This window comes from Cavia porcellus, unplaced genomic scaffold (genome assembly GCF_034190915.1).
Source record: "Cavia porcellus strain 051 isolate PalLab524CR breed Dunkin Hartley unplaced genomic scaffold, mCavPor4.1 scaffold_19, whole genome shotgun sequence".
Classification (NCBI taxonomy): domain Eukaryota; kingdom Metazoa; phylum Chordata; class Mammalia; order Rodentia; family Caviidae; genus Cavia; species Cavia porcellus.
In genome coordinates this window covers 24,271,321-24,282,249 of record NW_026947502.1, presented here as the reverse complement: position 1 = coordinate 24,282,249, position 10,929 = coordinate 24,271,321, and the positions used below count along the sequence as shown (strand labels likewise).

The 10,929-nt window shown below is 48.1% G+C and overlaps 1 protein-coding gene across 1 annotated transcript; it reads right to left on the bottom strand.

Annotated features, from left to right (window-relative positions):
• Positions 1-466: 466 nt before the first annotated feature.
• On the bottom strand, positions 467-4,589 carry Foxi1 (forkhead box I1). The gene is made up of 2 exons (XM_063230760.1): positions 3,688-4,589; positions 467-2,188 (listed from the first exon to the last, which is right to left on the bottom strand). Exons 1-2 carry the CDS (start codon positions 4,262-4,264, stop codon positions 1,629-1,631), a joined length of 1,137 nt encoding a protein of 378 aa, XP_063086830.1. The 5' UTR covers positions 4,265-4,589; the 3' UTR covers positions 467-1,628.
• Positions 4,590-10,929: the final 6,340 nt, after the last annotated feature.

The window sequence follows — 10,929 nt, the reverse complement described above, 5'->3', positions numbered from 1 at the left end:
GTCACATTTGGAGTGCAGGGGTCAGAGAGACTCGAGTGTGGTATGGATGAATACTTCAGGAAAGCCACTCAATCACTGAGAACCTCAGCTTTGTCATCTGTGTAGAAGACTGGCACTACCTCCTTTACAGTGCTGGGAAGGACTGAATGAATGGTCACAGTACAGTTATGAAGTTTGCAAGAACTGTAAAGATGGGATAGATCTGATCTATATGGAGTACTAGGAGTATTGAGTACGGAAGTTCCTTCCATATACCTACCTTGTTCCATATACCTATGTCTTTAGTTTGAAGGCCTTTGTCTGGTATCCCTGCCAGTGAAGAGGAGGGAAAAAGAGCCATGATACCCATGATTTCTCTGCCTCCCCTTCCAAATGCCTTTGGCCCAAGGCTATCCTTGACCCCATGTTAAATCAACCAGGCAGCCAGAGATAGGACAATTCATAAGAAAGGCCCATATACTTCTGCACAAAATGTTTTTTTAATTAAAAAGAAAATAAATCAAACAATGCTTTCTAAAATGTGCTATGATGAAACATCACAGGCATATAAAGTACCTACAAAAATGAGAAAGAGATTCCCAGGAGCTGCACTCACAGACCTCACAGACCCCAGAGGGAGACTGAGGATTTTCCCTTGAGGCTGTTACTTCTCAGACAAATACCCACCTCTCCAGAGCTATGGAGAAGGAAGTGCTCATTCCACCTTGTTTCTTTTGGAAGCCTCAGCCACTGCCAACTCACTGGTCCATGACACACACATACACACAGGAAGCCGGGCTTTATGAGATTTTGCAGAAAGGCAGCATGGGTGGGGCATTCCTCACTGACCCTGGATCTGTTCAAGCTCTGGGGGAGCTGGAAAAGAGACACACTGCATCGTATCTGCTGGCTACCCCACCCTGCAAGGCACTTGGGCTGTACTTTCTAAATTAAGTCTGCTGGTAAGTTACTCCCCTCCTTGAGTGGTAGCCAGATGCGTATCTGCAGGAAAGTTGGAGCAAACAGAACAAAGACAGACCAGAACAAGACAGGCCTGGCTGGTGTTGGATTTTGATGGACAACTAGAGGGCAGGGGAGAAATTTTGACATATCTGCTGGAATCGGCTTCTCTCCCTTACATTCTTTAGCTGCTCAGCCAATCCTCTGTGCCTGCTTCCTTTGGTTCAACCTTTGGAGTTGCCCATATTCAAATTTGACTTGTAGCTCTGCATTTGCTAGTTTGCAAAACCCTGGAAGTTATTTAGCTTCTTCAAGCTCTACTTCCCTTCTGTTAATGAGGTTGATGTGAATCTCACAGGGTAACTTTAAATAGTAAGTGTGACCATGCCTGCAAAGAGCCTACCACAGCACACAGCACAGAGTAAGTGCTCAAAAAATTGCCACCATTAAGACTGCCTATTCAGGCATCACTATTACTGCTGCAAAGCTGGTCAGTGTTTGTGTGCACTCAGGTGTCATGGACAGAAAGTTTGAACAAAGTTCTGGAAAGAGATGCATTCTGTTGAGTCTCCTGTGTTATGCATGGGCAGCTCTGAGGTCCTGGATCACGGGGTGGCATGGAGGCTGACTTGGGGGACTTGGCTATTTTTCTCTGGTCATGTCCGTGTAGCCCAGGAGCTGTTTGGGCCCTAGACCTCTGTGCCTTCCCTGGGGTAGAGGGCGCTGTTGGTGTTGATGCTGTTGTAGAAGTGAGGGCTGAGCTGGTTGAAGACGGAGCTTCCATAGCCAAACGCATTGGTGGGCATTGAGCTGGCCCATTCACTCCCACTCCCATGGCCTGTGAGGTTGGTGAGTGGGGTGTAGGAGTTGAAACTTAGGGTGCCCTGTCCCATCTTGTCAGAGGGCTCAGGGTTCAGTCCTGGTGTGCCCACAGGGCGCCCCACTGGACTCGGCCCATTCACATAGGCTGTCATGGTAGAGAGGAAGCTGTTGAGGCATGGGGTGCCTGAGGGGGGTGGGGAGGACCGCTTCTCTGGGGAGCTGGAGGTGCCTGGTGAGCCACTGTCCAGGATGTCTTGTGACTCTGTGCTCTTGGGGCTGCCTGCCAGGAGACTGCTATCAGTTTTCTCTGAGGCCAAAGAGCCTGTGCTGGAGGCAACATCTGATTTTCTCTTCCTCTTCCTGCGGAAATTTCCATTGTCAAACATCTTCTCACAGTTGGGATCCAGAGTCCAGTAATTCCCTTTGCCTGCAACAGAAGTGTGAGGAGGTAAGAAGACAGAGAGGTGGACAAAATGCCTCTCTTCTTCTCTTCCTTGTCATTGTCACAGGTTAAAAACAAAGTTGACAAATGTAGAGAGAAAAGAATAAAATCCTGAGAATGGAGGACTTCTACAAACCAACCACTTAACCAATTGCACCATATCTATCTCTGCTTAGGCATCGCCCAAGTGGTGGCAGTGGGGATGTCCACAAGGAAAGAGAGGTGCTGGCATTCTAGACATGCAGGGTAGGCCTTTTCAGAAGGCTGAAGTGGGGTGAGGCTGGGTGCTGGAGCGGGCTGAGAGGTGGGGGAATGCTTCCATTGCTGAGCTTAGAGAGAACCCAGGAAAAAAGGCAGGGCTGCCTGAGAGCAGTCCTGGGGTTGACTCTGAAGGTGGGATTGAGCCTCGCTCTGCTCCTGACTGCTAAAGGACTTTGAGTGACTTTCAGTTTCCTAGTCTGACAAATGAGCCCACTGGACCTGTCCATTCCTCCTCGGGGCCTCCATGGGGAAGGACAGATGCTAGAGGTGTAAGAGAGCTTTGCAACTATGAGGCACCATGGGAGGGAAGGCCAGCTTTTCCTGTTACCCTCTCTCAGCTGGAGGGCAAGGGCAGTTCTTGAACAGATGCTTTCTTCCGGGAGACAGACAGACATGGATACTGCTAGCATCAAATGGGGCAAAAGTGGGGTTTCTTTTGGCCATATTCTGGTATAGCAAAACAACAATGGACTTTAATTCTAGGAAAATGTTTCATGAATATTTTTACTACATTGCTCTCTGCAGCTCTCCTTACTTTAGACATTTGTCATTGCAAAGGAGAAGGTCACATTCTCTGGGTTGGACCTGCTTTCAGAGTCAAGTACTATCACTAGCACTTCACTGCATCACCTAAGAGAGGTAGGCTGTTCCACCTCTCTGAACTATTTTCCTTACTTGTGAAATGGGTTCATAAAGGTACTCATGTTGTGGAGATTTAAAAGAGGTTGTGAAGGTGGGATGGGTGTCCATCGAAGTTCAGAACTTCTCCCCTGTGGGCATGCACTTGGGCTTGGTTTGGACCATTCTTACCACCTGAAGTTTTCCAATGCACTAGGTCCTGGGAATGTACATGATTCATAATATTGACCATAGCCCATTAAATCTTTGTTAGTAGTAGAGACTTCACATATAGTATCTCACCTCTACAGCCATGAACCTGCACGGATATAGTATCCCTATTTGTCAGATTAAGAAGCTGAGGCTCAGAGATCTAGCCTGACCAAGGTCCTGACTGAAACCTGTTAAAACTCAAATCTGCTCCAGGCCTGTGTCCTCCTCCACCTCCCTTCAGCTCTGTCTCCAGGCAGCCTCAGTCTGGGGGTGCTGGGGACGGAACAACCAGAATCAAAGCTTCCTGTTTGGGACAGGAATGAAAGAAGCCTTACCTGGGAACTCAGAAACTTGCTGCAGGATGCCTCTCCCTGCCCTGGTGGCCCCCTTACCTGGGTCATCCTCATCTCGGGGCACCTTCTTGAAGCAGTCGTTGAGGGACAGATTGTGGCGGATGGAGTTCTGCCAGCCGGCCTTGCTCTTGTTGTAGAAGGGGAAGTTGTCAGCCACGTACTGGTAGATCTGGCTGAGGGTGAGGCGCTTGTCAGGTGCCCCGTGGATGGCCATGGCAATAAGAGCCGAGTAAGAATAGGGTGGACGCACCAGCTTCATCAGCTCCTCCTGCGAGGGGATGGGCAGCCAACCCAGGTCACTGCCCCCCAGCCCGGACATGCTGGGAAGCAGCTGCCTCTGCATGCCATAGGCCTGGGGCAGGAAGGGGCTGCTGTTGGTGCCCGGCAGGTAAGGTGGAGGGGTCATGGCTGGTCCATTGAGCCAGAGGTAGGGGTTAGGGGTGGCCCCATACTCGCCACCTCCCTCAAAGGAGGGGGGCCGCTGAGGGCTGGGCCCACCCTGGGGGTGGAAGAAGTTCTCATAGTAAAGGTTCATCTCGGGGGGCTCCTGGCCGATGCTGGGGAACTGGGGGCTGCAGCGAGGCGGGGAGGCTGCTGGGAGGTCGTAGGAGCTCATGCTGGGGCCGGGTGAAGCAGCACCACCAGCCTGGCACCTGAGCTCTGGAGCTGCCCCTGACAGGTGCTTGGCAGGCCCCAGCCTCCAACTTATACCCTGAGGCTCTGCTGGGCAGCCCCACCCAGGGGAGGCCACCTGCCTTCCGGTCCTCCCTCCTTTCTCCACCCTCCCGCCTCAGGTCCCCGCTAATGACATGCTCAGACAGCCTATTAGTGCTGATAGCCTATATGGCACGGGCTCCTCATTCCTTCTCTCCTGGGTTTCTTTACCTCAAAATCTTCACAGGTGCTTTGCTTTATTCTTTTATTTTGCCTTATTTTTCTTACCCTTGTCATGCTTTTCTTCCCTTCCTATTTTTCTCTCCCCTTATCCTTTCTGCATTTGATTCTTTCCTTCTTTCTTCACGGTTCATTTTCTTCTCTCTGCCTGTGTTCCTTCTCCTCCCTCTGATCTTCCTGACACTAGTTCTTTTCTGTGCACTAATCTGACCACTAGGCACCCCTTAGACTGGCTCTGCCGCACTCTCTCTCTCTCTTTCCCCTCCTTCTCTTCCAGTGTCTCTGTGTGTCTCTTTCTCTGTGTATCCTTCTCTCATTTGCTGATTTCTCCTCTTCTCCTCTCAGTTTCCTCCTCCTTTTTAGCCCAGCCCCTCATTCTCTGGTTAACAGCCCTAGTCCTCCACTGGATCAAACACTGGATCAGAAGAAGCCTCATGGATTGGTCTTTGAAAGCAGAGACACATTTTCTGATGTTGCCAGAACAGAAAGTCACAGAGGAGAGGAGACTGGCTTTTCCTGAGGTCTCAACTCTAACCACACAGAGAGACAGACAAACAGACAGACATTCTCTCTGTCGCTCCGCAGGTGGGAAGACAAGAAGCTGCATCGATCTGGCCTGGAGATTTGCCCAAAGGAACTATAGGGCTCTTAAAAATAACATCAAAAGAGGGAGGCTGGGGATCAAACTTCAGGGAGAAAGGAGAGAGAATTTCGTAATTCAAGTTTCTTTCTGGCTGCAGGGCAAGCAGCCTCCCCAGCTCCTAAACAGACTGAAAATCCTTTCAAGTTGCCTCCACAAGACCCCTGGCATGGAAGGAGCGGGGCTGGGGTGAGGGGAGAGACCAGACTCACCAGACATCCCTCTTCCCTCTAGCTCAGCCTCTGGCACCAAGAGCTTCGACCCTGGCCAGCTCCCCATGCTACTCCCAGGGCCAGTTCCTCTCCTTTCAAGGCTCCCTTCTACAGTCATGCTTGGAAGGGGCTGGTGTCAGCAGCCCTCCACCCCTAGCAGGCCCCCAACTTGAGGAGTGGGTGCTGGTCTCCCTTTTCAGCGGATAGGCAGCGCTTCCCTGGCTAGGTTCTCCTAACTCCTGACATTTCTCTGTGACCCAGCAGACTGGAGGAGAGCAGGCGCTGGCCTCCCTGGTCCCACCCCTCCTGCTTTCCTGCCTGCACTTCCGGCTCCCCAGCCAACTTCCTCCCACTTCCTCGGACTCCATACTCCCTGAGGCTGAAGATCAGGGTGCTGTGCAGAACGCAGAGCGGGTGCTTCCCAAGGAATTCTCCACTCTGCTCTCCACATGGTGTCAGGACCAAGTGAGAGGGCCACTGAGCGTGCCTGGGGATGCTGCAGGTAACGGGCGGTCAGGGGTTTTCCCAGACCCCGAGGAACCACTATCTCACCATAACAGTAAAAGAGGGGCCCCTTCCCCACAGTGTGTATCTGCTTAGTAGGTGTTTAGAGTAAGCGCAGGGCGGGTTTTAGTTTAGTGTGTCTTTATCAGGACACATGATTTGCTGAGGGTGGGTCCCTAAATTTTCAAAGAACACTCCCTTGCCACTCACTGATCCAGGCCCAAGCTGTCTATCAAACTGAGCAGTTCCTCATTTGAGAGAATTCAGCGGCGCACAGAATTAGCTGTGTGGCAGCCAACCACAGCATTGTTTATAACTATGTCAAACTGCAGGTAACCTAAATTTCCAACAATAGGGGATTGATTAAGTTGTGTATCATCCAAATGATATAATATGGTATAGCTATGAAAGTCAGATTTTAGAATAATAATTAGTGGTAGGGAGAGATATTTGTGTTCTAATAATATTCAAAGAGACGGGCTGCAAAGCATCATTTTCAGGTAAAAGTATGCTACAGTCACTGCATAGAAATCTAGAAATATAAATACAAACTCAATTATTGCTTTCCAATGAAGAACTAGACAGGACTTTGTTATTGCAGTTTTTTATTTAAATAATTAGAGAAAAGAAAGGCAAGAGGTAATCACAGGAGAGCTGGGGCAGACATGGGCTCTCCGAGGAGGGAGCACCCAGCTGCAAACCCTTAGCCTGGGACTGCATAGCTATGTGAGCACAGAGGAGAGGTTCAGCTTCGTTCAGCCTCATTTTTCTCAAGTGAAAATGGGAATGAGGGCAGGGTCTAGCTCCCAGAGCTCCCAGTGAGAGCTCAGCAGGCAATGGAAGGAAATCATTTCACCTGGTGCAGACAGGCACACAACAAACACTAATTATATACCGCAGCCAGTATGGATTTGTACAATTGAGCATACCTGAGTTTGCTGCCTTGGGAATTATTAAATTGATCAGTTTCAACAACCAGTGGCTAAAGGGTCACAGTAAAAGGAGGAAGATTATTTAGCATGGATGCCAATGGGGTGGCCAGGCTCTTCCACTGGCAGGCCATAGTCAGAGAGGGTTCAGAGTCCCCAAGTTCATGGCTGAAAGGGGTTGTGAGACCCAGTTTCCAGGCTTCACCATAGTCAACTTCTGGTATTGCTGAGGTCTTTTTCCTTAGAGATGTTTTTGGAGAAACCTTACCTGAGTCTCCCTAGTTGTATGCAGCCCTGGTTTCTTCTGTCCTAGAGATCAGATAAAGCTTATCTTTAAACCAGGAAGCCTCATCCATGTTGACTCTCAGTTCCCAGAGTCCAGTAAGTGGGATCAGAGCACTTTGTGCCCTCTGTCCTTCATCACAAGGTGAGCCCTTTAGGCCAGGGCATCCAAACAGCCCCAAGGGGCTCCTCATTCCAGACTTTGCTGAGCACTGGCTGAAGTTCTTGCAAGGAACACAGGTGCTGCCTACTTTCATTGACCAGATCAGGCTTGAGAGTCATCCCTAAGGGCCTCTAGTTCCAGGGTGTCTGGGAAAACAAGTGTCTCATTTTGTAAGCACTGAATGTATTTTAGAGGGTTTAAAATTTCCCTGGAATGAGAATTCTACCCTGAGAAGATGCATCTCTAATGTCAGAGAAATAAAACTATAAACATGATTTTTAAAAGAAGTAGAAAAGTCAGGTAGGACCTGAGCCAACAAGGGAATGCTCAGGATACAGTTTACCTGCCCAAGTCCAGATTGAGAGGCCTTCTTGAATGGGAAAGGCCATGTGTTTTGAACCTCACATTGGGATATCTGAGACAAGGTAACAGAACATAAAAAGCATGGGCTCTGGGACTGGGCAGAGCTAGGTTCAAATCTCTGCTTTGCTACTTGGTAGCTGTATGGTCTTAGCCAAATTTCTTAATTTTACAAGGCTTTTGTTTATAAGATGCAGGCAAAATACCATCTGTCTTGAAGCACTGGAAGGGAAGAGTGATGCATTGCGTATAAAATTTATAGCCTAGGATCTGGGAAAGCACATATGAGGATGGTTAAGGCTTGGGCACCAGAAGCCAGGGATTGACGAGAGAGGCCAAATCACTGTGGCTGAGGACAGATCCACTGTGGCTGCTACTGGATCACGGAGCAGAGAGCAAAGAGCTCAGAACTTGGCACCAAACTTTCTGTTAGTCAAACCTACTTCTACTCCATAGGGTCTCTGATACCTTAGATTGCAATAAACTAGCTTGGGGCCTCAGTTTATTCATCTGTGTGAGAAAATCCAACTTCTGAGTGTAGCTTTGAGGACCTAATGCCAGGGTTATAGCCCATGCTCAGGAAATGCCAGGTCTTATTAGGGACATAGGAGCTATAGGATGGGAGATGACACTGATGGTTCAGCAGCGGGGGCTGCAGCAGTTCTGAGCTCACGGAGATCACCTGCTCTTATAACATCACCTATGTAGGGGCTGGCTTTCATGTTCTTTCACTTTACACAGAAAACACACGTAGCTTCTGTGTTCCTAGGAGAAGTAGCCTGGGATGGAGGATGAGGGACTAGTTTGAACTCTGCGCTACAATTTCCTTAATTATTTAATAGGGGCGAGAAATGGGCATTTCTATCCACTACCCACAGTTTGCAGTGCCCGGTCATTGGCTTTTATCTGGGCTTCCTGTCCAGCTCAGACAGCACCATTTGTACGGATTGTGTCTCTGGTGTACTTTGGGGCTTGACCTCGGGATGGCGTCTTTGTCCCAAGGGCAGGCTCTGTGGAAGTCAGGCTGAGGCATTCATTAGTGGACTAATCTTTCCCCCAAAGACACTGCGGGGTCTACTGAGCAAGCACCTAAAGAAAAACAGGTCAATGTCGCCCTCTGGCGGTCATCTCTTTAAAAACGGAAAGTAGCCAGCTTGGGGAAAGATTCAGGGCGGACCCAGGGCTTGAGGGGGAGAACAGAATGAGAGATCCAAGAGTGACATTCCCGGGACGAAGAATACTCCAAGGAGGAAACAGGTTCTTAGAGATAAAGACCTCACCTTTGCTGCGGTGGGAATGTGAGAACTGGCTTGGCAGTGGGGGAGTGTCTTAGAAGGCAGCCAAGCCATGTTGGACAGGAAGGCTGTGAACCTCACTCTTGCAGCTACTTTTTCTGAGCACCTTGACATTGTTTAACCTGAGTCTTCGCGCATCAGCTAAGTGGCTGCTGCAAGGAATGAACGAGGAAGCGCCTCTCAGCCAATGCGTGGCTGTCGCTCATCTCTTCAACAAATGCTGATAGTTTTCATGTTCCATTTCTGGATGGATGGTGAGGACAATGTCACAAGTCACACAGCTCTGAAGTTCATATACTTGGTGGGTTTTGCCATGTCCGGGTAGCTCCTGGGATTTGATTTGTTTATAATTTTTAATTGATTTTCCATTTTTTAACATTGTAGTGAACTTTAAAGACAAAGTCCCTATAACTTCTAAAAATGGATCATGAGTAGCCAAGATCATCCCTTGCCATAAATTAAACAAAAATAATTAACATTTATTTAGCCCTCACTATGCTGACTGCAGCCTGAACTCACCTAATTTTGCAAGCAGTCAGAATTGGACAAGCAACTGCTTTGAAGATAACGATTCACAATATATTCTCCATTGTTAGTGTCCTATTTGTTTTGAAATTCTGTGTCATTTTGCAAAATTTTTTCATTTGAAAAATAGAGAAAAAAGACACAGCTCTTTTACAATTTTTTCTCACTGAAGTTAAGAGTTGAATTTAAGAAAAACAGTGCGGCCAACTTTGCTTTTTCTTGTAAGAGTTTGGGTTATTAACACTTATTTTTATGAGGTGTTTATTATAAACTTCCAAGTAAAGAGATTGCTGTAATGTTTTATAAGTCGCTATCTCAGACTGGTGCCTGCTGTGTGTGTGTGTGTGTGGCAGGATTCCACTCGTGATTTTTCTGTATCTCCTGATTTCAGTGGACAGGAGAAGCCCATGCTGAGTCCCTGCCCCAGTCAGAGTGAACCGTTCCCTTCTCCATCCATCCTGCTGAAGCCTCCCTTGGGCAGGCGTCCTGGGGAAAGAAAATGTGGCTTTCGAGCTGTCCTGTCCTCTGCTACTAACCCTCCTCACCCAGCCTCTCCTTACCCCTTGTTTCCACCCACAGCGTCCAGCTTCTTAACCCCTGACTCACGGCTGTTTGGTGGTGTGCTCCTTATCCCACAAACACTGAATTTTGGAGAGCGAACTAATGATTGCTTTGTACTAAATACAGTCATGCCCACCTAACAATGTTTCGGTCAGTGATGTATCACATGTACAATGACAGTCCTGTCAGATTGAAATGGAACTGAAAAATTCCTGTTGCTTGGTGACATATCAGCACTGAGATAATTGAGCACAGCACATTCCTTGTGTGTTTTTGGTGGTACTGATGTAAATAAACTCACTGTGCTGCCAGTGATATGAAGGCGAGGCACCAACAATTATGTAGTATACATAGTTCTTGATCATAGATTGCTGTGTTACTGGTTTGTGTTTACTGTGCTAAACTTTTATATTTTAGAGTGGTCTCCTTGTACTTTGAAAAGTTAACCATAAAACAGGGTGCTACGTGATACCAGCTGCAGCTTCATCCAGCTCATGGTCACATGTCCCTTGATTGTACCAAGAGGTCATGCCGAGTGAGTGGCTGGAAACATCTAGTTTTCTGTGACCGTACCCTCTAATGATGATGGGATGGCAGATAGTGCATGTCTTACAACATGTCCTGGTTAAGTGACACATGTATGTAACTCTGTCAGGTTCTGAGCAGGTTTTTCACTCTATAGTCTGTGTCAGGACCAGTATGAGAGCCTGGATAGGGAGCTCTTCATGGAATATTCTGGCACTAACTTTCTCCTTGGAAAGGGAGATAAAACAGTAATTTTAGTCCTGTGGCCTTGGCAGTACCTCATTTTCTACTGGGTAATACATTCTGTTAGGAGGAGATTTTACTTCTTTCCATGAAGAAAGATTGTCGTCTTAAGCAGACAAAATAGCTGGGCCAACAGTTTTGTGCCTTT

Coding starts and splice junctions, on each gene's coding strand:
- Foxi1 (XM_063230760.1), bottom strand. CDS start 4,264: ATGAGCTCCTACGACCTCCCAGCAGCCTCCCCGCCTCGCTGCAGCCCC. Junction 2,189..3,687: donor CCGAGATGAGGATGACCCAG/GTAAGGGGGCCA, acceptor CTTCTGTTGCAG/GCAAAGGGAATTACTGGACT.